Source organism: Pelophylax lessonae (genome assembly GCF_965119305.1).
Source record: "Pelophylax lessonae genome assembly, chromosome: 6".
Taxonomy (NCBI): Eukaryota; Metazoa; Chordata; class Amphibia; order Anura; family Ranidae; genus Pelophylax; species Pelophylax lessonae.
Window position 1 is genome coordinate 136,599,661 of NC_138773.1, and position 27,022 is coordinate 136,626,682.

Consider the following 27,022-nt stretch of genomic DNA (forward strand, 5'->3'; position numbering starts at 1 on the left):
AAATACGGGCTTGAACCCTGAATGAATGAGTTTGTGAACCCATGAGTCCTGAACCAGAGACGCCCAGGGTTCTGGAAGGCAACGCAGACAGTCCCCCACCCCCGAAGTAGGTGAGGGTGTCCCTTCATGCAGAGGATGAACCATCCTCCGAACCAGACTGGCTATGCTCGGACTCATCCGACCAAGCCGTCTCGTCCTCTCCATAGACTCTGAATGGTTTACCCTTTTCCCGCGCCCCAGAGGCACAAAAAAGCCCCCGGTGAGCCGTGAAGGAAGAACCCACCGCTCGTGGGGTAATTTACTCTTCACGTATTGGGGCAGGAGGGTACTCTTACCCCCCGTGAAACCCTTGACAATCTCATCCAAGGAGTCCCTGAAAAGGCATGCCCCCAAATAGGGGATATCAGACACTGACTATTTAGAGGCATGGTCTGCCAACCAGCTCTTCAGCCACACCATGCGGCGGAGTGCAATCCCCACCGCAGACAATCTTGCGACCAGGGGAGCCTCGTCACACAGGTACACCATGGCCTGGGCCATTTGGTCCATGAGCTCAATGAGAGTCTGGGGAACCGTCTCAGCCACCAAGTTGCACTTAAGCAACTTAATCCATTCCATAACCGTCTGAGAGACCAGCACAGAAGCGAATACCGGCTTGAGGAGTGAGGCCCCCCCCCCCACCAAGTACATGTGGCGGGAAAGTGACTTCACACGCCAATCCATCGGGTCATTAAACACCGGGGAGTCCTCCACAGGAACCACCGTGGATTTATTCAACCTGGAAACAGTGTGGTCCACTTTAGGTGACACCATCCAGCGATTGGAAACTGGGTCCACAAAGGGGTAACGGCGTTGAAACGGCTTAGGCACCACCAGCAGGTGCTTCACGCGACGCCACTGTTCGTTCACGATATCGTGAAACTCCTCGGGCAGGTGAAAACCTGAACCGACTTCTGGGCTTTGCGGGACCCGAAGGAAACCTGCTTACCTGACAGGGTGGGCTCATCATCAATGTTCAAAGGCTCCCTAACGGAGTGAACAAGTGCTTCAACCAAAGCGCGTTCCCGCGCTGCAGCGGAGGACTCCTTCTCCTTTCCATCTGAGTGTGCGGACAGGGATCCCTCAGGGAGGGCAATGTCTGTGGCAACCATGTCAGGCTCTGAATCAGAAGACTGAGAGGGCATCAATCATTTTTGAACATTACCTTGTGACATCATGAGATCAACTTTGGACGCCAAAGTTTTAATAGCTGCAGATAAAGAAGCTAGGGAAGGTGATCTGGATGTCCCGGATGCACAAACAAGATCAGGGGTAAAATTGTCACCCTGGGACTCCATATTAGCAGAAATATAAAAAAGGAACACTGGCCCTTTAAATCGGCGGTTGCAGTCCGCTCCGCCATCCCACGCTGCTGCTGGAGTACCCCTTTATATTTCTAGATAACCGTGAAAGCAATGTGTCTAAGGAGAAATGCCCAAAAAGCAATAAAACCCCTTATAGTGCCAGAGAGAGATTAAACAAACCGCTCTCCAGGAAACCGTGGGGAAACCGAAATCACTAGAGGCCGAACAGTGCCCTGAGCTACACAAACATGGATGCCAATAGAAAGTATATGGGAAAACACAGGGAAAATGGCCACCGCCCTTACAATGCGGCTGCCACATCTAAGATGGTGCCGAAAACGGCAAAATAAGCGCGTTATGCAAAAAATGGCTGCTGCCCTTAATCTGATGCAGCCTGGCTGCCCTCCGGGCAAAACCGGCGCCGCCATCCAGGAGCCCAGGAACCTTGGCCACCGCGGGAATCCACTCGGTTTCCACTAGTGCGACTTGACACACGTCAAGTCGCACAGCAAGTCATAACCCATTGTTTTCAATGGGGCACGTTTCCACTGCCGCGGCTTCAGTTGCCGCGACCTCAAAAGTAAATCGTGTACTACTTTTGAGCACGACTTCCCTCTATATATGAGGGACAAGTCTAACTGAAGCCGCGGTTTACTTTTGCTACGAAGTCGTGCTAGAAGTAGCACGACTTCGTAGCCGCACTAGTGGAAACCGAGGCTAAAGGAAGCCCCCCAGGACAAGGTAATAACCCTACACACCCCCCCCTCATCCACGCAGTGGGTGCTGTGAGAGTGCCCCCATATGGAGTAGGGAGGCAGGAGAAAAAAATCCCAGCAGGCTCATCCCCATCTGTCGGGGCACCATTGTGGCGAGGCCTGGGCGGACCACAACCTGCGCAAGCTTGTAGGCCAGGCTGGGGTACCATAAGGATCTATATTATCCATTGCGAAGTCCAGCCCGGCTGTCGCGTGTAGCTCTCCAGGAGGATCCCCCCGACTAGCTAGCGTTGGCGAGTGAGAAAATAAAATAAAACCTTTTTCAAAGCAAAAATAAAAACTGAGACCGGAGTCCCAGCAGGGTATCCTAGGTCCTACTACTGAGCTAGGCAGCAAGAAACTGATTAGTAAGCTCTAAGTGTCTAAGGGTATTGTCGAGAGGGACAGCCCCTAAGGTGTATCTAGTTAAAGCTTTTTAATTAAGTTTTCACTACCTAGCCTGCTCCTGCAGAGGGCGCCATTACCCCAATAGTGACGAAACTTGGAAGAGGCTGCGCCTGTCAGAGGACGTAAGAGAAAAACTACTGACACCATTCATTGCTCTACTGACACAACCAACTGCCCTAGTAACACTGTTCAGTTGACCTTAATGACCAGGCCATTTTTTGCGATTCGGCACTGCGTTACTTTAACGGAAAATTGCACGGTCGCGCAATGATGTACCCAAATACAATTGATGTCCTTTTTTTCCCCCAAATAGAGCTTTCTTTTGGTGGTATTTCATCACCCCTGCGATTTTTAGATTTTGCGCGATAAACAAAAAAAAGAGCGGCAACTTTGAAAAAAACCGCCATATTTTTTACTTTCTGCTATAAAACATTCCCAATAAAAAAAATTATTTTTTTTTTTTTTTATCAGTTTAGGCCAATTTGTATTCTGCTACATATTTTTGGTAAAAAAAAAAAAAAAATACCAAAAAGCATATTTTAATTGGTTTGCGCAAAAGTTATAGCATTTACAAACTACGGGATAGATTTTTGGACTTTTCATTTGTTTATTTTTTTATTAGTAATGGTGGCGATCTGCGATTTCTAGCGGGACTGCGACATTGCGATTGACAGATCGGACCCCTGACATTTTTGACACTTTCTGGGGACCAGTGACACTATTAGGGTGTTTTCACACTAGGTGAGATTGCCTGGTCCGAACCCGAGTTCGATTGCTCCCCCCTCCCCCTGCCCCCGATGGACTGTGTTCACATTTGATTTTTGTATCCGAACCGCGGTACACTTGTGTCATCATGCTGCAGCCGGCGCGTACTCATTGGATTTACATTTTTCAATTCGTTTTTTTTTTGCACTGTTTGGCATTGTTTGCACATTTAGAAATTCACTGTTATTAGGAAGATTTTATATATTTGTGCTTTATAAGTATTCAGCTTTTGATTTTTACTTGCTTTTCATTTATATATATATTTTGGAGGTTTATCATATTGTTTTTTATCTATTACACTTTTTGGTTTATCTTATTATTATTTTAGCTTCATCACACATCTGAATAGCGCACTACCATTTGCCTTTATACTTTTGAGAATTGGTGCCGCGCTGCAAAGTTGATGTTGCACCGATTTGGACTGTGCCATTGCCAGCAATTGGCTCAGATTTGACATTTCAAGTGAAATCAGACCAATTTGAACATATGCAGAGTGCTCACCTATCTTTGTGAAAGAAGTCAATGTCACACAGGACAGAGGTTCACTTCTGTTAATTCAAACCGAGATCTAAGTGGAGAATGTAACTGCCTGTCATTAAAATAATTTAAGCTGGTTTACGCTAGTGTTCTCTGAAGACTGATCTGTGTTTGGATTACTCTTCAGACATTTGACAGGTTACAAGAAAGTGTTATATGGCCTCCTACTATCGGTTTTAACCCCTTAAACCCTGCACTAGTGCACAACACAACCAAGTGTATTGCACGTAGTTGTGGGGTGCCCCTGTTCAACTTAAAAGGAGAAGTACAGCCAAAGCCAGTTTGGCTGTACTTATTCTGTGGAGTGCAGTTCCTTCTGCACTCATGTGACCCATTTTTAGAAGACAGCGTGCTGAAGCTTGCTGTTGGCTGATGTCACAGAGCCGGTCCAGGCTCTGGCAGGACCGCGACTCCTGCCCCCTCCCCAGCCCAGTGCTTCAGTAAGCAGGGGAGGGGAATGTCAGAGCAGAGAGACAGTGACTGATAGTTACCAGCTCACTGCTCAGGGAGCTCCGAGAACCGAGTGATTGGCAGTATTTGATTTCTCAGTTCTCAGTCTTAGAGCCAGCGGGTAACAGACGCAGCATCGGACCGATGCTGCATCCACCTAGGTAAGTATGAGTCTGCAAAAAAAAAAAAAAATACTTATTTTTTAATGGACTGCATTCAGTGCGGAGTAGAGGACTCTAAGGCTACATAGGGGGGTAGTCTTATATGGCGAGTATATCCCAAAAGCAATATTTTAACTTGAAAAGTTGGTGGGGTCGTCTTATACGCCCAGTCGTCTTATACGCCGGAAAATACGGTAGATATTTTTCAGCAGGAATAAAGAAAGGCATCCAACTCTCTGGGACAGTTTCCCAATCTCCTTAAGGCGGTAGTATAATCTGGCTGTATAAGATGCCCTGTATCATTCAATGGATGCTAAATAATATAGATTAGCCATTTAACCTCCTCCCACCCGGCAACTGCATATAAACGGCTGGGTGGGAGCCTCTTCCTTCTGAGTGGACCTTTCCTCCAGAAGATGGGGGAATTGCGCGACCGCATGCCCGTGCAGCTGCGCGATTTTGGTGTGCCTGTGTCCCCAGGACACAGCTCAACACCGCTCAGCAGGAGGGTTCTGTGATTGGCCCTCCTGATTACATGTCCAATCACACCTGTCATGTAATGTCAACACAGCCATTGTAACGGTGATCAGCTCTGCTTCTCCTCACACAGTGAGGAGGAGGAGAGCGGATCTGTGCTGCCAGCCGGGGGATCAGTGCATATTAAGCGGTTTTACTGCTTTTTACTCACTGATCACCCAGCTAGTGTCCCCAACACAGTAAAAACACCTGTCGCTCATCTGTCCCAGGAAAATAATTTGAACATCTGGCGCATCTGTCCGTGATCATCTGGCGCATCTGTCCGTGATCATCTGGCGCATCTGTCCGTGATCATCTGGCGCGCATTATCTGCCAAATCAGCAAGTGTTCATCTGCCACATCTGTCTGTAAGAATCTGGAATCTGCCACATCTGTCCCAGTCAACATCTGCCACATCCCAGTAATAAACATCTGCCACGCAATGTGATAGGTACTAGGAAATTAAATGTGTACTTTATGCCTTTAGAATGAGTGCTGGTGCTACTTGGATGTTGGGCCTCTGTATGTGGCCAGGCTGTGGAAAAGTCTCACACATGTGGTATCACCATACTCAGGAGGAGTAGCAGAATATATTTTGGGGTGTAATTGCAAGTTTATCTTTGCCGTGTGTAAGAAATAACTTGTTAATATGACAATTTTGTGGAAAGAAATAAAAAAACTAAATCGTCATTACCCAAACTATTGTGGGCAAAAAAATGCAACTTCAAAAAACTCACTATGCCTCTTATTAAATACCTTGGACTGTCATATTTACAAAAATGGGCAATTCAATTTGGGGGCTATTTGTACTGTTCTGACATTTTAGGGCCTCAAGAAATGAGATAGGTAGTCAGTACATCAGGACTGCTCAATTTTCAATAAAACATAGCTTAGCTTGTAGACTCTAACTTTCCCACAAACCTATTAACAACACTTATCAGGATTTTTTTTTTCCACCAAAGACATGTAGCAGAATACATTCTGGCTTAAATTTATGACAAAATTAGATTTTATTGGATTTATTTTGAAACATAAAACTAGAAAATATAGTTTTTTTCAAAACGGTCACTCTTTTTTCGCTTATATCGCAAAAAAAACCCAGTGGTGAATAAATACCACCAAAAGAAAGCTCTATTTGTGTGAGCAAAAGTATAAAAATTTAATTTGGGTAAAGTGTACCATGACTGAGTAACTGTCATTAAAAAAGTGAGACCACTTAAAGCTTAAAATTGGTCTGGGAAGGAAGGGGGGTGAAAGTGCCCAGTATTGGGGTGGTTAAACATTTATTGTACAACACGGAAAAGATTACAATTTAGAGAAGAGTTGCTGATAAGCTGCATATCAAAATAGAGAACATGCCTGAAAATTGATCACTCTGAGCTGTTCTAAAACTACCAGTCTTGAAAAAAAAAAAAAAAAAAACACAGATCCAAGTGGTAACAGTGATATGGGAACTTATTTACCGGCTATCAGAATCTGAAGCAATTTCCTTACGTCCTCCAAATCTTATCTGGCACTGAAAATAAGAAAAGAGAAAAAAAAAATTACAAAAATATATTTTTTTCTCAAACAATGCTGTTAAAGAGATTGTCTGCCCATTTCTTGGATTCTTTGACATTCAGGTAGGTTAGTTTCCAAATATGGGTTAGGGAAATAGAACAGGGAGGTTTAACAAAGGGGGGATATGATCAACATGTACAAATACATAAGGGGTCCATATAGTGAACTTGGTGTTGAGTTATTCAATTTAAGGTCATCACTGAGGACAAGGGGGCACTCTTTACTTCTAGAGGAAAATAGAATTTTTGTAAGAACTTACCGTAAAATTATTTTCTCTGAGTCTTCTGACAGATGCAGCCTCTTCCAAGTTTCATCACTATTGGGTAACGGCGCCCTCTGCAGGAGCGGGCTAGGTACTGAAAACTTCATTAAAAAAGCTTTAACTAGACACACCTTTAGGGGCTGTCCCTCTAGACATTACCCTCATACACATAGAGCTTACTAATCAGTTTCATAGCAAGCAGTACAGGAAGACAAACAACCCCAAAATGGAGGGACGGGGGGCTGCGTCTGTCAGAGGACTCAGAGAAAAGAATTTTACGGTAAGTTCTTACAAAAATTCTATTTTCTCTTACGTCCTCTTACAGAGGCAGCCTCTTCCAAGTTTCATCATTATTGGGATGTCCCAAAGCAGTGAAGGTGGGAGGGGTGAGAAAAAGACGCAACCAACAGAACGGTAACGTGCCAACAAGGCCAGAACAAAACGTGGCCAACAGGGCAACAAAAACTCAACAAACAGGACATAACCCCAGAACAAAAAATCACCCCAAGAAGAGAAAACATGTCTCTTCAACAAACCGCAGCGCTCAAAACTTTGTGGCCAAAGGAAGCATCCGAGGAAGCCATCACGTCAATCTTGTAGAATTTGGTAAAAGTGTGCACAGACGACCAGGTCGCTGCTGGACACACCTGAGCCACAGAAGCCTGATGGTGAAAAGCCCAAGAGGCACTCAAGGCTCTAGTAGAATGTACCCTCACAAGCAAGGAAAGGAGGCACCTGACCCTTAAGGTAATAGGCCTGAACAATAGTATGTCTGATCCATCTAGAAAAGGTGGCAGTGGACGCAGCCGAACCCTTCCAAGGTCCCTCAGGGAAGACAAACAGGGAATCAGACTTCTTAAAGGATTCGTGGCTGACAGGTAAAACCTGATTGCCAGAACCACATCCAATGAATTCAAAACAAATTCCTTGGGATGCTTGGGCTGCGCACAAAGTGAAGGCAAAATAACATCTTCATTGAGGTGGTAGGCAGACACCACCTTAGGGAGAAAAGACTGGTTGGGTCGCAGAACAACTGTATCCCTATGAACAACCAGATAAGGCTAATGGCAGGACAGAGCCTCCAATTCAAACACTCTGCGAGCAGATGTGATAGCCGCCAGAAAAACTGAATTTTTGTAAAATCTTACCGTAAAATTCCTTTCTCTGAGTCCTCTGACAGTCGCCGCCCACTCATTCAGTCTTCACCAATGGGTATTGACCTCTTATCCATAGGAGCAAGCTAGGCATAAGACTTGTTAAAAACAAAGTAATTTACATAGACACACCAATGGGGGATGTCCAACTGGTCCAATACCCCCCTGCTATCAGCCATCCCAACTCAGTTTGGTAGCAAGCAGTTAAAGCGGAGTTCCGGGCACAAAATTCAATTTCTAATAATTACTGCATTGTATTCCTTACTCTCCGCTGAGTCAGAATTGGATATTCCCATAGTTTTTTTTTTTTCACTTACCTGTTTACAGAGGTTTGTATACTCACCTTTCAAAGGACTTCCTCCCTCCTGTGCCTCGGCTCTCCTCGTCACTTCCTGCCGCAATGCGTCCTGGGAGCTCTTCCTCGGCCCTCCCATGATGCACTTTGCAGTCACATGGGCGGCCGACCACTGTTCTCATTTCTTGACTCACAGGCCTACGCCCACTGGAATCAGGAAGAAGGGAAGACATTTCCCCACAATGGACTCGGCAATCCACAACAAAGATGGCGCCGCACATCAGAAATTATATAAAGTAAGATTTTATTCTTGCAAACTCATTATTTCACCATTCTAACCAGGATTAGCGGATGTATCGATGTGTAAGGGTGATTGTTAGGGGGAGATTGAAAAAAAAAAAAAACGATTCTGTGCCCGGAACTCCGCTTTAAGTCCGAAGAACCCCAAAAGAGGGGCGGGGCGGCGACTGTCAGAGGACTCAGAGAAAGGAATTTTACGGTAAGATTTTACAAAAATTCAAACACTCTGCGAGCAGATGTGATAGCCGCCAGAAAAACTGAATTTTTGTAAAATCTTACCGTAAAATTCCTTTCTCTTAAGTCCTCTGACAGTCGCCGCCCACTCATTCAATCTTCACCAATGGGATGTCCCAAAGCAGTGTAGACATGAGGGGTGGGAAACGTAACCGTCACAAAGGCAACGCAGCACCCACGTCAGAGAAAGGAACCTTATTTGAACAGAAAGGAAAAGTCTCTGGGTAACAAAAGCTCAACTGGAGCAACAACCCAGGAAAGCAAATAAACAAGGGGGAAAAAAAACAACCCCAACAGTCAGGGACCCGCAAAACCGGGGTCCCCTCAAGGCACTGCCGCACAGAGAACTTTGCGGCCAAAGGAGGCATCAGCTGATGCCAGAACATCAAGTTTATAAAATTTGGAAAAGGTGTGCACCGACGACCAAGTCGCAGCCTTGCACACCTGGCCCACCGAAGCCTGATGCCGGAAGGCCCATGACGCACTCACCGCACTGGTAAAGTGCGCCTTGAAAGGGAAGGGCGGCACCCATTCCCTAATGGAATAGGCCTGTACAATCGTCTGTCTGAACCATTTTGAAATGGTCGCCGCAGACGCAGCCATACCCTTCCAAGTTCCCTCAGGAAGGACAAAGAGAATCCGACTTTCGGAAGGATTCAGTGGACGACAGGTAAACCCCGATAGCCCGGACAACATCCAAGGAATGTAAGGCAAACTCTTTAGGATGTTTAGGATTCGCACAAAGCGAAGGCAAAATAATGTCCTCATTAAGGTAAAAATCAGAAACCACCTTAGGAAGGAAGGACTGGTTAGGTCGCCAGACCACCTTATCCCTATGAATCACCAGGTAAGGGGAGCAGCAAAATAAGGCCGCCAACTCCGACACTCTGCGGGCAGAAGTGATCGCCACTAGAAAAGCAACCTTTTTTGACAGCAGAGGCAAAGAAATTTCCCTGATGTTCTCAAAGAGAGGACGTTGCAAAATGGACAGAACCAAGTTCAAGTCCCAAGGCGGTAGAGGCACCCTCTGAGGAGGGGCCAAATGACGCACACCTTGAATAAAAGGTGCGAATCAAGGAGTTCGACGCCAAGGGGCGCTGAAAAAGGACGGCCAGTGCAGACAACTGGCCCTTAATCGTGGTCAACGCAAGGCACTGGTCCACACCAGATTGTACGAAGGCTAGCACCCTCGCCACCGAGTAGGAGCGAGGAAGGAAGCCCCTGGATTCACACCAGGCAAAATAAGCCTTCCAGGTACGGTAATAGATCTTACCGGATGAGGCCTTCCTAGCCTTGAGCAGAGTAGGAATGACATCGGGAGAGCGACCCCTGTCTCAGGACCTGGCTTTCAACAGCCACGCCGCTAAAGCCAGCGACAGTATAGCAGGATGGAAGATCGGTCCCGGAGACAGTAGATTGCCTCGTACCGGCAGCCGCCATGGAGGCTCGACGGCCAGTTGAATGATGTTCGCGTACCAAGACCGGCGTGGCCAGTCCGGGGCCACCAGAATCACCAACTTCGGTTTCGAGACCAACCTGCGAAGGAACCTGGACAACAGCTGAATCGGGGGGAAGGCATATATCAGAAGATACTGGTGCCAAGGCACCACCAGCGCATCCGAGGCGTCTGCCAGAGGATTGCGCGTTTTTGCCACGAACCTTCCCACCTTAATGTTTAGCCGGGACGCGAAAAGATCCACATCCGGGGATCCCCATCTCGCACACAGCATTTGAAACACCTCCAGGTGCAGGGACCATTCCCCCTGGTCCAGGGTCTGGCGGCTCAGATAATCGGCCTGCCAATTCTCCACACCCGGAATGTGAACTGCCGAGATTGTCGGGACATGAGTCTCGGCCCAAGACAGAATGCTGGTCACTTCCTGGGCCGCCCGGGCACTCCTGGTGCCCCCTTGGTGATTGACGTAAGCCACCACAGTGGCATTGTCCATCTGCACCCGTACAGGACGGCCCTGAAGCCGATCCGACCAATGGAGCAGGCACCGCCTGATCACTCTCAATTCCAAGATGTTTATCGGCAGGGAGGATCCCTCCACCGACCAAGTGCCCTGGGCAGACAGGTTGCCCAGAACACCACCCCAGCCCGACAGGCTGGCATCCGTGGTAATCACCGTCCACAGTAACGGCCGGAAGGATTTCCTCTCTGCTACGGCCGGGGACTGGAGCCACCACAGAAGATCCACTCTGGTTTGGTGACTCAGAGACAGCCTCAGGTCCAATGACACCTGTCCTATCTGGCCAGTATCTCCGCTTGGAGAGACCGCGTGTGGAACTGTGCAAACGGTATCGCCTCGAAGGCTGACACCATCAACCCCAGGTTGCTGACACCCCAACATACAGGTCCTGAGAGACGAGGACTCGTTGTCCCTGAGGGACCTGACCTCGTCCTGCAGGGTCCGGAGTTTGTCCTCCGGCAGAAAAACCTTCGCTTGGGCGGAGTCCAGGACCATCCCTAAATATGGGAGACGAACCGAAGGAGACAAAGTCGACTTCTGAACGTTGATGGTCCACCCGAACTCCTCATGCGTTTGAACCATAGTGGACAGATTGCGCAGCAGGCTCTGACTGGCACTCAACCTTAACAGGATATCGTCCAGATATCCCAAGACCGCAATGCCCTGTGCTCGTAACAGGCCCAGAAAAGGAGCCAGCACCTTGGTAAACACCCTGGGAGCCGAAGCGAGACCGAAAGGTAACGCCACAAACTGATAGTGTTCCTCCGCGATAGCGAATCGGAGGTACCTCTGATGACCCTCGAATATGGGGATGTGTAAGTACGCATCCTTTAGGTCGATAGAAGCCAGGAAATCTCCCGGACTCAGGGAGGCCACCACCGAGGGGAGTGATTCCATGCGGAACTTCTGAATGCGCACGAAGCGGTTGAGAGCTTTCAAGTCCAGAATCGGACGCACCGTGCCCTCCTTACTGGGCACAGTGAAAAAAATTAATATTGGACCTGCAATGCCATTTCATATTGGGGTACACCTCCATCCCAATTAAATGCATACAAAAAGAGAATTGCCCAGCGGGACTTTAGATGAGGTGGACCCAATAGTCATGACACTCAATGTTGAAATATATCTGGTTTATTGTGTAGAACCAATATATAAAGTAATACAACATGGATGTTTGACATACACAAAAAAGATCATAGTCATAAAAATATTAAAATGTCTTATAACAGTATGCACATCAATACATATATCTTGGTAACTCGACGCACGTTTCGTGGGTCGCATTGCCCACTCGTCAGGAGTGTAAGTGTGCAGGCAGGTCTGGAAAGAGATTAGATTATTATTGTTATAAACATGCAGGGTTAGTGGCTATTGGAGTATGAATACTCAAAAAATAGGACTCATGTGGGGAGACAACATACTCACAAATATAGCCGCGTCATTGTGCTTAAAACCAGTGCTTCCATATAGCGGCGGCCAAATAGTCCAACATGGGAGCTGAGGGGGCAGGATCCAGTGGCATTGCAATTGACTCAAGGAGTCATGAGAATGTGTTGTAAATATATCAAACACCTGGCCAGTCTCTAAATGGAGAAGTATACATGTGGATAAGTAAGCAGTTGCTTCCTGTAGGATAGCAGCCAACAAATAATAATGGTCATATATATTGAATGCATCAGAGACCTGAGTATAGACCAGGGAATGAAAAGAAATAACCAAAGGGTGAAGACAGGTGCCCAGGTAGATAAAAGTAACCAAAGTGGATAAGGATGAAAAGATTGGTAATAAAACTGAAAAACCAATAAAAATAAATCACCATGAATTGCATGTGTGAAGTGATGCAATAAAGACATGAGAAGGAAAAGAGAAGCGGAGGAAAGAGAGGAAAAAGAAGTGGAAAGTGAATAGAAAATGCTGTGAAACAAAGTGGCTGTGTGCTTACCATAAAGAAAGGCGGCACAGTGGTGTAGTGGTTAGCACTTTCACCTAGCAGCAAGAGGGTCGCTGGTTCGAATCCAAACCACGACACTACCTGCCTGGAGTTTGCATGTTCTCCCTGTGCCTGCGTGGGTTTCCTCCGGGTATTCCGGTTTCCTCCCACACTCCAAAGACATGCTGGTAGGTTAATTGGATCCTGTATAAAATTGGCCCTACTATGTATGTATGAATGTGAGTTAGGGACCTTAGATTGTAAGCTCCTTGAGGGCAGGGACTGATGTGAATGTGCAATGTATATGTAAAGTGCTGAGTAAATTGACAGCGCTATATAAGAACCTGAAATAAATAAAATACTGTTGTTTGGTATCCACCCTGTGTTGAAAGATTGGACTGTCTGTGATCACTCATCCTCACCTTAAATGTCTTGCAAAGCATCATAGGTCCCGCCCCCAATGTCATGACATCCATATAGACACAGCTATAGCAGCGCGTTCCCCGGCCGTCCCAGGGGGGGAATCGTCCCCCTCCTCCCCTTCAGACTGGGAGGAATGAGACCCTTCAAGGGACACACTATCTACGGCAACCATATCAGACTCAGAATCAGAGGAGTGAGAAAACCTAGGCCTTTTCCTAGAATCACGTTCAGCCATCAAAAGATTCACTTTGGACGCTAAAGTCGCAAGTGCAGCAGTCAGTGCAGAAGATTCAGAGGAGCCTGAATCATCCACCAAAGCTGGGGGAAATTTGCCGTCCTGGGACTCCATAAAGAAAATTTTTCTATGATGCTGGCCCTTTAAATCGCACGGCGATCCCAACGTAGTACACTGCTATGAAGGACTATACTGATAGACCCCGCAGGCAGGAATAAAGCTGATAGCCAGAGATATTCCCCACAAAACAGCAAAGACAGACCCCCACAAGTGTTGCCACGCTTGCCTGACGATCTCCTCTGCATGAAAAAGGAAGTGATGTCACCGCATGAGGCTGAACAGGACTCAGGCTAAGGGAAAATGGTTGCCCATAGAAATCAATGGGAGGCTCCGGGAAGATGGCCACCGACATGTGTACCAAAGAAAACACATTGCCACACACAAGATGGCGCCCGAAGGGCACCAAAACACACTACATACATAGCTGCAGAAGTGCCCATAGTGAAGCCAAGCAGCTGCCCACACCTAAAATGGCAGACCCGCGGTTTTTAACCCCGCAGCGGGCCGCCACACATTTCTGCACCCAAACACACCACAATCAGTGGCACTCAGGATAGGGGCCCCCACAACCCCCCACATAGCGTCCCAGGCGCGGTAGAGCCCCTGCAGGGACCGGGAGTAAAGTGAGCCCCGAACGCACATATATGAGGGGATACCACAGACACATCAGACTGCCATCCCCAGACAGAGGCCCCATACAGAATGTACTTACCGTACCCGATGGCGTGGGCGCCTCTCATCGACGGGAAGCCTCCCACCCCAGGCGGTGGGGGTGCCGTCAGCCAAAAACGCAGGACGCTAGCAACGCACAGAACCGCGGTTGAGACGTCCAAGCGAGGTGGCCACCTTGCGGGCTTTTAATCCCTGAGGACAGGTACAGGTCGTTTATGAGGCCAGGGCGTACGTATAGCCTGCTAAATGTTCGATGGCGGGCTGGGATTCCATAAGGCCCTCTGTCCTGGAGCCCCAGGACGACCAGTGTGACTCCCAGCTCCGCAACGCCGTCGTCATCCAAAGATCCGACTAACTAAACGCTGACAAAAACAGCTAGTAATGCAAAGAAAAAAACATTTGCAGGAAAGAAAATCATAAAACAGAAGAAAGGCTGAGACCGTAGCCCCAGCACAGAAAAGCATATCTTACTCCTAACTAGGCAGAAGACAAACTGAGTTGGGATGGCTGATAGCAGGGGGGTATTGGACCAGTGGGATAGCCCCCATAGGTGTGTCTATGTAAATTACTTTGTTTTTAACAAGTCTTATGTCTAGCTTGCTCCTATGGATAAGAGGTCAATACCCATTGGTGAAGACTGAATGAGTGGGCGGTGACTGTCAGAGGACATAAGAGAAAAGAACTTTCTGGAACAACACAGGCAGAGATAGTTCTCGGATATTATCAAAGGGAAGTCGTTGCAAAACGGACAAAAAACATATTCCAATTCCTCGGAGGTAAAAGGAGGCCTCTGCGGAGGAGCCAGATGACGCACACCTTGAATAAAAGTACGAATTAGGGAATTTGTCACCAAGGAATGCTGGAAGAAAAATGGCCAAGGCCGACACCAGACCATTAATAGTGCCCAAAGCCAAACGTTGCTCCACACCTTTCTGCAAGAAAGCCAGGGCACTCGCCACCAAAAAGGAGCGAGGATGCAACCCTCGCGACTCACACCAGGCAATGTACACCTTCCAGGTACAATGCTAAATCTTCCAGGAGGTAGCCTACCAAGCTCTTAGCAAGGTAGGAATAACAGCATCGGAGAGACCACTGCCTCGCAACACCTGGCCTTCAATCGCCAGGCCTTTAAAGCCAAAGACTGTAAAGCAGGGTGGAAGATCGGCCCTTGAGACAGCAGATCTTCTCTCACAGGTAGCCGCCAGGGAGGCTCAACGACCATCTTTACGAGGGCTGCGTACTAAGACCGACGAGGCCAGTCTGGGGCCACCAGAAACACTTGTACCCTTTCTAACGCCAACCTGCGGAGGAACCTGGACAACAGTTGAATCGGGGGAAAGGCATATGATCGATGTAAGCCACAGCCGTAGATAATGTCGGACTGCTCCCGAACCGGGAGGCCATGCAGCCGAGGCGTCCAAGGAGCAGGCAGAGTTTGATTGCCCTGAACTCCAGGGCATGGTTCGGAAAGGAAGGTCGACAGATCACCCAACAGGGTCGGGTGATAACCGGCTCTCAACAGGAATTTGTCCAGATACCCGAGGATCGCAATCCCCCAGCGGGAACAAGGCTAACCCCCCGGTAAAACTTTGGTAAAGCCTCAGGGTACCCATCCTCCAAACCTGATTGGCTATGCTCGGACTTATCCGACCAAATCGTCTCATCCTCTCTGAAGGCTTTGAAGGTGCCCCAGAGGCACGAAAAAGCCCTCGGTGAGTCGTGAAGGAAGGACCAGCCGCGCGCGGGGTGTTTTACCCTTCGCGGATTGGGGCAGGAGGGTACTCTTACCCCCCATGAGACCCTTGACAATCTCATCCAAGGAGTCCCCAAAAAGGCATTCCCCCAAATTGGAGATATCAGACACTGACTTTTTAGAGGCATGGACCGCCAACCAGCTCTTCAGCCACACCATGTGGAGGAGTGCAATCCCCACCGCAGACAATCTTGCGACCAGGGGAGCCTCATCCAGAGCCACGTCACACAGGTACACCATGGCCTGGGCCATTTGGTCCGTAAGCTCGATGAGAGTCGGGGGAACCGACTCCGCCAGCAAGTTGCTCTTAAGCACCTTGATCCATTCCGTAACCGTCTGAGAAACCAGCATGGACGCGAACACAGGCTTGAGGAGCGAGCCCCCCACAAGGTACATTTGGCGGGAAAGAGACTCCACGCGCCTGTCCATTGGCTCCTTAAACACCGGGGAGTCCTCCACGGGCACCACCGTGGATGTATTCAACCTGGAAACAGTGTGGTCCACCTTAGGTGACACCATGCAGCGATACAAAACTGGGTCCGCAAAAGGGTAGCGGCGTTCCACCGCCAGCACATGCTTAAAGCGTCTCCACTATTCGTTCACGATATCGTGAAACACCTCAGGGTAGGGGAAAACCTGGCCTGACTTCTGGGCTTTGCGGGAGCCGAAGATAACCCGCTTACCAGTCTGGGTGGGCTCATCATCAATGTTCAAAGCCTGCTGACGGAGCGAACAAGCGCTTCAACCAAAGCGCGTTCCCGCGCTGCAGCGGAGGAGGACTTATCCTCCTCACTGTCAGAGTGTGAGGACAGGGATCCATCAGGGAGCGCAGTGTCCGTGGCAACCATATCAGGCTTAGAATCAGAAGACTGAGAGGGCATTGGCCGTTTTTGAACATTAAAATGTGACAAGATCAATTTTGGACGCCAAAAGTTTCAATGGCTTCAGATAGAGAAGCAAGGGGAGGTGATCCGGATGCCCCAGATGCACATACAAGATCAGTGGGGAAATTGTCACCCTGGGACTGCATTTTGGCAGAGATACAAAAAAAAGGAATGCTGGCCCTTTAAATCGGCGATTGCGGTCTGCACCTCGATCCCGCGCTGCTGGAGTCCCCCTTAAATAAGCAGATGACTGATTAAAGTAAATGTGTCTGAGAGATTGCCCCCACAAGACCAAAAAAAAACCCTTACAGTGCCTGAGAGAAAGACAAACCGCTCTCTACGCTTCTGCTGCAGCTGAAAGATGGCTGGAGGAAGTGAGTCACTAGAGGTCGAAGTGCCCTGATCTACACAAACATGGTAGCAATAGAAAGTATAGGGGAAGCACAGGGAAAATGGCCGCTGCCCTCACAATGCGGCTGCCCACATCCAAGGTGGCACCGGAAAATGGTGCCAAAAGGCATACAGCAAGGCAAAAAATGGCTGCTGCCCTCAAACTGATGCAGCAAGGCTTGCCCTCACCCAAAATGGAGGCAGGAAACTGCACCGACCATCAGGAGCCCAGGGACCCTGGTCACCGTGGGAATACACCAAAGGAAGCCCCGAGGACAAAGTAGAAACCATACACCCCCCCCCCCCTCACACACACACACGCAGTGGACGCCGTTAGAGCACCCCACATGGAGTAGGGAGGAAGCACCCGTCCAGACTGGTACCATAAGGATTTAGATTATCCAGTGCGAAGCCCAGCTCGGCTGTCGCTTTTAGTTCTCCAGGAGGAACCCACTGACTTGATAACGATAGTGAGGAAAATAAGATAAAAAATTTTCAAAAGAAAAATAAAAAAAGTCCCAGCAGGTACTCCTGAGCTAGGCAGCAAGAAACTGATTAGTAAGCTCTATGTGTTTGAGGGTAATGTCTAGAGGGACAGCCCCTAAAGCTTTTTTAATGAAGTTTTCACTACCTAGCCTGCTCTTGAAGAGGGCGCCATTACCCAATAGTGATAAAAATTTGGAAGAGGCTTTTTCTATCAGAGGACGCAAGAGAAAAGAGATTTTGTCCCCAAATATGGAAAGGTTTCTTCACAGTAAGAGCTGTGAAAATGTGGAAAAGACTCCCTCCAGAGGTGGTTCTGGCCAGCTCACTAGATTGCTTTAAAAAAAAAAAAAACCTGGATTCTTTCCTAGGTGTAAATAATATAACTAGGTACTAATATTTGATCCAGGGAATATCCAATTGCCTCTCGGGGGATCAGGAAGGATTTTTTTCCCCTGCTGTAGCAAATTGGATCATGCTTTGCTGGGGTTTTTCTCCTTCCTCTGGATCAGAGGAATCCAGAGGAAGGAGAATATTGTGTATATGGGATTGTATGGTAGTGGATAAACTGCGGGTATAGGATTGTGTTTATGGGATTGTATGGTATTGTTTTATTTACTGTTTTTTATTGGTTGAGCCAGATGGACTTATGTCTTTTTTCAACCTGACTAACTACAGTGGGGATCGAAAGTTTGGGCACCCCAGGTAAAAATTTGTATTAATGTGCATAAGGAAGCCAAGGAAAAATCTCCAAAAGGCTTCAAATTACAGATTAGACATTCTTATAATATGTCAACAAAAGTTAGATTTTATTTCCATCATTGACACTTTCAAAATTACAGAAAGCAAACAAATGGCGTCTGCAAAAGTTTGGGCACCCTGCAGAATTTATAGCATTCACTGCCCCCTTTGCAAGTCTGAGAGCTGCCAGTGTCATGGATTGTTCTCAATCATCATCTGGGAAGACCAGGTGATGTCAATCTCAAAGGTTTTACATGCCCAGACTCATCTGATTTTGCCCCAACAATCAGCACCATGGGATCTTCTAGAAAACTGAAACTGAAAATAGTTGACGCTCACAAAGCTGGAGAAGGCTATAAGATGATAGCAAAGCGTTTTCAGATGTCAATATCCTCTGTTCGGAATGGAATTAAGAAATGGCAGTCATCAGGAACAGTGGAAGTTAAAGCAAGATCTGGAAGACCAAGAAAAATATCAGACAGAACAGCTCGCAGGATTGTGAGAAAAACAATTCAAAACCCAGGTTTGACTGCACGATCCCTCCAGAAAGATCTGGCAGACACTGGAATTGTGGTACACTATTCCACTATAAAGAGATACTTGTACAAATATGGTCTTCATGGAAGAGTCATCAGAAGAAAACCTCTTCTATGTCCTCACCACGAAAATCAGCATTTGAACTTTGCAAATGAACATATAGACAAGCCTGAAAAATCCATTCAAAAGAGGGCCATATTAGGCAGGGTTCACGTGCAATGTCCAGTCAGGAGTTGGCGTTCACTTGCACGGCGGTCCCACGTGGAAGCGTTGAATGGATGGCATTTCCTCCTCTGATTTAGTGGTATAAAATTGAGAGCCTATATCTGGGCCATATTATACTTTATGGTACTACCCTTTTCAGAAAAAGCACATCCACTACTACGCAGGATACTAAAAGGCATTGCACACTTATGTATTTTTATTCCCCTGAAGAAGCGGTGCACTGTTGTCCGCGAAACATGTCGGGAATGGTTTGATGTTCAGCATTGGACCCATTGACTACCATCATTCATTTCTTGCCTTGTGTCTTACACATCCAATTTTGTATATGTCAGAATTATATGTATCAATGTTGTATTGTCGGTTTTTGTTTTTAAATATGCTATGTCAATAAATATTTCATGTTTTTAACTATGTCTTTATCATTTTGAATACCTGGTACCTTTAAAGTCCCACTAGCCCTCCTATCTACTTCTTGACCCCTGGGTCACCCCGCTTTTGTTTCTTTCTTCCTTTTTTCTTTGTTTTTCTTTCCCCGTCTTTTTTCCTTTTTCCCTCCACCTTCTTTTTTTTCCCCCCTTCCCTGTTTTCCTTCCCTTTTGTCTCACCCTCCCCTGTCCCTCCTGGTCTTCCCCTTCCATTCTGCTTATCTCTGCCTCCCCCTTTTTTCCTCTGCTTCTTTCTTTCTTTTTCTTTCAACCCCAGCACCTACCTGTACACCTCAGGTTCCGGCTGTGGATTTCTCTACAGAGTTAATTACCCCTACAGGGGTACCAAGCCTTGGGTATATAATCTCTGAGTCCCCCTCTGGTCTCCCTGGATGGTACTATGGATACGAGTGCTGTCAAGTAACCTGCCCGAGTCCTTCGTCACACTATCCTTAGGAATGGGTTGTCCACGGGTATGTACAGTATGGGGAATAAAGGGCTCACATAGGGTAGTACCGTTTGATAACGCTTTATTAAATTAAAGAAAATGGTACTCACAAACATATAAGAGACAATCGGCAGGTAAACACTATTGCGGTCGCGCACTTCCGGGACGCCGTGCGTTCCACAGACCGGATGTGCGTTCCAACCAGGCGGATGTGACGCGATGACACTCTACGCGACTCCAGACGCAACGTCCACACGCCCCCCAACGGAGCCGGCTGTTTCTACCTGCCGATTTGGAGATCTGCGGGACGCCGCGGTTAGATCCACGACCAGCCTAACTACATGCCGGTTTTGTCTTTTATATTGTAAGTAGTTTTTTAAATAAATATTGCCTATTGTTTACGGGATTACGCTATGGGCCTCTTTCTCTCTACATATGCATCTATGCTTGATGGAGTAAATGAGGAGTTCCAAGCCTGACATATATTAATGTTATTGGTATAACAACCCACCGGAAAAGGCTGTCTTTCTTGGGAGTTTTGAAGCACTTGAGCTTGACATCAGTCGATCTACTGGTTTTATTACTAGCTGGGAGAGGCTGTCTCATTCAGTTGAGCAGCCACGGAATTCCGGTAAGCTGCTTGTTATACCTGAGCACAGAGGTGTCCCCTTCTCACACTCACCCTTGGTGTCACTGGAAGAAATTTTAATATTTTGCACGTGGATTCATATCTCTGCACTTGTTATTGGGACTATTCATTTGGACACTACCCCTCTTCCTTTATATAATTTTGGAGCTTTTTAGCATTTTTAATTGTATACTGGTTTCAGCGCTGCACTTTTTGGATTTATTGCATTTTTTGAATCACTGTTAGTCGATTTTGTGCTAGCTGCTCATTAGTGTTTAGAATTACCACATTTTTTGTCACATTTAGCGTGGAAATTTTCCCTTTTTTTATATCGCAGGAGCTCACACATGAAAGAAAAAAACCATAAAGAGAAATAAATGATTCTCTTATGAAACAGCAGCCTGCAAAGCCTTGCGGCCAAAAGGAAGCATCCGAAGATGTCAACAAATCTGCCTTGTAGAATTTTGTAAAAGTGTGCAGTCGCTACTGTGGAAACTTGCACTGCGGAGGTCTGATGGCGAAAAGCTCAAGAGGCACTCAGCGCTCTAGTAGAATGTGCCCTCACAGGGAAAGGAGGAACCTGACCCTTCAGTCAATAAGCCTGAACAACCGTCTGCCTTATCCATCTGGAAATGGTCGAAAAGACGCAGCCAAACCTTTCCAAGGTCCTTCGGTAAGAACAAAGAGAGTCCGATTTTCTAAAAGACTCAGTAACCGCCAGATAAACCCTTATCGCCAGAACAACAGCCAGAGAATGCAAGGCAATTTCTTTGGGATGCTGAGGCTTAGGACATAAAGAAGGCAAAACAATGTCTTCATTGAGATGAAAATCCGACACCACCTTAGGAACAAAAGATGGATTAGGTCAGAGTACAACTTTATCTCTGTGGACCACTAAATAAGGCGAACGACAGGACAGAGCTGCCAACTCAGACACTCTGCAGGCAGAATTGTCTGCCACCAGAAAGGCAACCTTCTTGGATAAAGAAAGCAGAGAAATCTCCCTAAAGTTTTCAAAAGGAGGCTTTTGAAGAATGGAGAAAACCAGATTGAGATCCCACGGAGGGAACGGGGATCTCTGCGGGGAAACCAGATGACACAGCCCCTGAATAAAAGGTGCGAATCAGGGCATTAGCAGCCAACGGATGTTGGAAGTAAATGGCCAAGGCTGACACCTGGCCCTTGATAGTGCCCAAAGCCAACCCCTTTTTGTAAAAAGGCCAAAACCCTGCAGCGATTCACACCGGGAAATGTACGATTTCCATGAAGGATGATAGATCTTCCTGGACGCCGACTTTCTGGCCTTCAAAAGTGTAGGAATAACAGTCAGAAAGACCTCTACCCCTCAACACACCTCAACACCTCACTTTCAACAGAAATGCTGTTAAAGCTAGCGACCGTAAAGCAGGATGGAAGATTGGTCCCTGGGACAGCAGATCCTCCCGCAGAGGAAGTCTCCATGAAGGATCGACAACCATTCCCCCCCCCCCCCCCCCCGAGACCTGGCCACAAACCTCTTGTTACATCAGAGAGGGACACACCAGGAGATGAAACACCTCCAGATGAAGGGACCATTCCCCGTGATCCAGCACCTGACGACTCAGGAAATACGCTTGCCAATTCTCCACACCCGGAATGTGGACTGCGCAGAGAGCCGGAACATTGTCTTCCGCCCATACCAGAATCTCAGCCACCTCCGTGGCCCCCAAGACACTTTTGGTGCCACCTTGATGATTGATGTAAGCCACAGTCATGGCATTGTCTGATTGGATCCGAACCGGAGAACTGTGTAGCCGACTCGTCTAGTGGAACCGGCAAAGCCTGATCGCTCTGAGCTCCAGAATATTGATCGGCAAGGAAGACTCCTGTCGACCAAGTTCCCTGGGAACAAAGCTTCCCCAGCAGTCCACACCAGCCTCACAGGCTGGCGTCCGTGGTGACCACCGTCCAAAAGAGCGGCAGGAAGGACTTACCCTGACACAAGGCTGGCGACTGGATCCATTAGGATAGAGCCGACCTCGTGAGATGGCTCAAACGTATCTTCTGGTTCAACGGCCGAGGATCCCTGTACCATTTTGCAAGAATCTTTTTGCAGAAACCTCGAGCGAGTCTGAGCAAACGGAACCGCCTCGAAGGTCAATACCATCAAACCCAGGGCTCTCATGCAAAACCGAAGGGAAGACCGATTGGTTTCCAACAGCAACCTGATCGCCCCTTGCAACTTCTGAAGTTTTTCCGATGCAAGAAAGACATTCACCAAGGCAGAGTCTCGAGTAAGCCCCAGATAAGACATCTGTACGGAGGGCGTCAGAGCAGATTTTTTTAAATCGATCGCCCACCCGAATTCCTGAAGGGTCTAAACTGTAATTGAGAGGTCGCCCAACAGATCCGAATGAGAGTCTGCTCGTAACAGGAGATCGTCCAGATATCCCAAGATCGCAATCCCTCTCTGACGTAACAAGGCCAACACCGGGGCAAGGACCATGGTAAAAACTCTGGGAGCGGAGGCGAGACCAAAGGGTAACGTCACAAATTGAAAATGCTCCTCTGCCACCGCAAAGCTAGTGTCCCTCGAAGATAGGGACGTGCAAATACGCATCTTTGTTATCAATGGAAGCCAGAAAATCCCCCAAATCAAAGAAGCCACGACCGACCAAATGGACTCCATTCAAAACTTTTGCACCTGCACAAAGCAGTTCAGAGCCTTGAGATCCAGGATTGGAAGCACCTTGCCCTCTTTTCTGGACACCATGAACAGGCTAGAATAGAAACCTTGAAAGCGTTCCTGTGGAGGAACCGGCACAATCACTCCTTGAGCAAGGATATCCTGCACAGCTTCCCGAAGACAGGCGAAGATTTGACTGAAAGAACCTGTCCCACGGCCGGAACCGAAATTCGATCTTGTACCCAGAATGAATCAGTTTGTGAACCCATTTGTCTTGAATGAAGGAAATCCAGGGTTCCTAAAGAAGCGCAGACGTCCCCCCACCCCGGAAACGGGTGAGGGCGCCCCTTCATGCTGAAGATTGCTTGTCCGCAGAACCAGACTGACTAGTCTTGGGCTTGCCCGGGGCTTCTTAGTCCCTCCAGAAGCTCTGAACAGCTTACCTTTTACTTGCGCCCCTGAGGCACGTAAAAAACGTCTATGAGCAGTGAAGGAAGGTGCCTGCTTATTACAGGTTGCTTTACCTTTGGAGGATTGAGGAAGAAGAGTACTCTTCCCAGTCAGACCCTTGATCAACTCATCCAGCGAGTTGTCAAATAATAGCTTTCTCAGAAAAGGAAGATCTGTTAAGCCCTTCTTGGAAGCCTGGTCAGCCGACCAGCTCTTCAGTCAAACCATGCATCTTATGGCAATCCCTACAGCCGACACTCTGGCAACCAGAGGAGTCGCATCCAAGGATGCATCACACAGGAAAACCAGGGCCTGAGCCATTTGGTCCACAAGTTTCATCAGCTCCAGGGGAACTATGTCAGGATCCAAGTTCCCTTTCAGAACCTTCTGTAACCGTCTGTGACACCAAAACAGACACAAAAACTGGTTTCAGGATAGAACCCGCCAAACACATGAAGATGGCGGGAAAGGGATTTCACCCGCCTGTCAACCGGGTCCGAAAACACCGGGGGATTGACCACAGGCTCTATAGTAGATTTTTTCAACCTGGAAACAGGATGATCCACATTAGGTGGTACCGTCCAACGGTTGGAAACCATCTCAGCAAAGGGATAATGGCATTTAAAGCGCTTAGGCACGACTAGCACGTGCTTGATGTGCCGCCATTGGTCATTAACAAGATCATGAAAATGATTTTGGGTCTTGCAGGAGCCAAAAGACACCCTTGTCCCTGCTGGTGTGGGTTCATCTGCCATTTTCAAAGTTTTCCCTATTGAAACAATCAGGGCTTCCACCAAAGCGCGTTACTGCGCTGCAGCTGAAGAGGACAGGTCCTCTTCACCATCAGATTGTCAAGACAGCGACCCCTCAGGTAGGGGGGCATCCGTGGTGACCATATTAGTCTCTGAATTGGAGGACCCCTCCAATGATGTTGAAGGCAGCGGCCATTTGAGGCTAGTAACCTTTTTCAGAACAAAATCGACCTTGGTCACCAGGCTTTCTAGTGCTGCTGAAATCGCCAGCGATCCGGAAGGTCCAGTAGTCGCACTAAGGGGGTCTGAGGGTGAAATCACTTCCTGGGACTCCATAGTAATTCCAAAGGAAAAAAAGGAGTACAGTCACTTTAAAAGCGCGGATCGCGGCCCCCACTGCCGATCACCGTGGAGTCCCCTTTAAATATATACAGGTAGCAGAGTGCGCAGGGATATGCCCACAAAGACCCCAGTACTTTACCACCGCTCTACGCGTTTCGTCATCAATAATGTCATCAGTCGTCAGCTGCTCCTGATGACGTCATTGATGACGAAACGCGTAGAGCGTGGTCACGTCAGTTCCGCTTCCTGTTGACTGAGACGCAGATCCGGCCGGTGGAACGCACCGCGTCCCGGAAACAACCGCTACACGAGGGTGTTGCGGTCCCTAGGACATAAATGCATGGTTCTCTTGTTTTAAATGTGAGTATTGTGTACTAAGTGATTAATAAAGCACCATTTTATTTACAATACTTCACTATTGGAGCCTTTTTTCTTCCTTTCATCCGGATATCTCCCCTACATATCGGAATGGTTATGAGGAATTATTATATATTAACTAATCTGGAGAGGAGCGTATGAAAGGAGGTCGGGACCAAGTGGTTACCTAGTCAGCCTTCGGAGGGACCCCTGAGAGTCACCCCAAACGCTGTCTACCCCTGTAGGGGTACCACCATCTGGTGAGTGCGGGATCAATAGGAGGGGAGCACTTATTCCCATATTGAGCACCCCCACCATTTCTGAATCTCTGGAATCCACTTCCTCCTGATAATCTCTTCCCCCTCTCTATTTGGGACTTATCCACACCTGATTGTGTATTTGTGGCACCATTTACTACTATGGACATTTAATGTACTTTGCTTGGACACTGTTCATGATTTGATATTTTTTTTATAGTTTTATTTACCTAATTTAAATATTGCTATATAGTCTTTTTATCACTAGCACTCTTATGCACTTGAACAGAGCACCTTAATTTTTATTTTAAAATTTGTCACCTAATTTATGCAATAATGTACCACCCCATTTGTTGATTTTACAAGTGTGTTTTATTGATGGCTCAGTTTTACACATTTGATTGTTATATACAGAATTTATTTATTTAATTTTGTGACACTTATATTGAAATAATTTTATACACTTACATTTTTATCTCCCACTATTCACTCACGGGAAAAAAAATTTTTATATATTTTTTATTTTCTTATATTTATTCACTGTATATCACACATTACTTATGAGGATTTAATATTTTAATACATTTAACTCTATTTATTATTCAATATAAAGTGACCCACCCATATATTTATTTTCCCTACTTCCTATTCCTGACAGCGGCACTTACCTCCACATCCACCCATATTTGTTAAATATAGCTTGCTATATTTTGAGGTAGGCTGCAGTCATATATAATTTTTCCCATCAGCGCGGAAATCTTTTACCACTTACTTCACACAATTTCCCCAGAAATTGTACATTTTCTAGTTTGTATATCTGCTTTCTACACTGTGTAGAAAGTGAACATCTTGTTATAATTGTTTCTTCCTGTTTCAGCACTGGGTGTGGAGTCCTGGCATACACTGTGTGACAGCTGATTGGAGGAAAGGCACACATCCCCCTCCATATAGGCAGAGGAAGGAAGAAACATGCAGAGCTGTGCTGTAAATAGACCAGCTCTCTGCACCCACCCGACACAAATTTCTAGCTGCTTTTATCTACGTTGTTGGATAACTTATCAGAGGTTATTATGCTGATAACAGAGGAATGGAACAGCAGAAAGACAGGGGACTTAGTTACATACAGTGCCTTGCAAAAGTATTCGGCCCCCTTGAACTTTGCGACCTTTTGCCACATTTCAGGCTTCAAAGATATAAAACTAATTTTTTTGTGAAGAATCAACAAGTGGGACACAATCATGAAGTGGAACAACATTTATTGGATATTTCAAACTTTTTTAACAAATAAAAAACAGAAAAATTGGGCGCGCAAAATTATTCAGCCCCCTTAAGTTAATACTTTGTAGCGTCACCTTTTGCTGCAATTACAGCTGTAAGTCGCTTGGGGTATGTCTCTATCAGTTTTGCACATCAAGAGACTGAAATTTTTGCAAAACAGCTCGAGCTCAGTGAGGTTGGATGGAGAGCGTTTCTGAACAGCAGTTTTCAGTTCTTTCCACAGATTCTTGATTGGATTCAGGTCTGGACTTTGACTTGGCCATTCTAACACCTGGATATGTTTATTTGTGAACCATTCCATTGTAGATTTTGCTTTATGTTTTGGATCATTGTCTTGTTGGAAGACAAATCTCCGTCCCAGTCTCAGGTCTTTT

At 47.0% G+C, this 27,022-nt stretch overlaps 1 protein-coding gene across 1 annotated transcript in view; it reads right to left on the reverse strand.

Annotated features, from left to right (window-relative positions):
- The window catches only part of SNX29 (sorting nexin 29), a gene marked incomplete at its 3' end in the record, with an annotated part of 1,499,164 nt that overhangs the window by 1,453,683 nt on the left and 18,459 nt on the right, over positions 1-27,022 (reverse strand). The window contains exon 2 of the mRNA XM_082261720.1: positions 6,399-6,451. Coding sequence (XP_082117846.1) covers positions 6,399-6,451 — 53 coding nt within the window. The remainder of the gene's footprint in view (positions 1-6,398; positions 6,452-27,022) is intronic.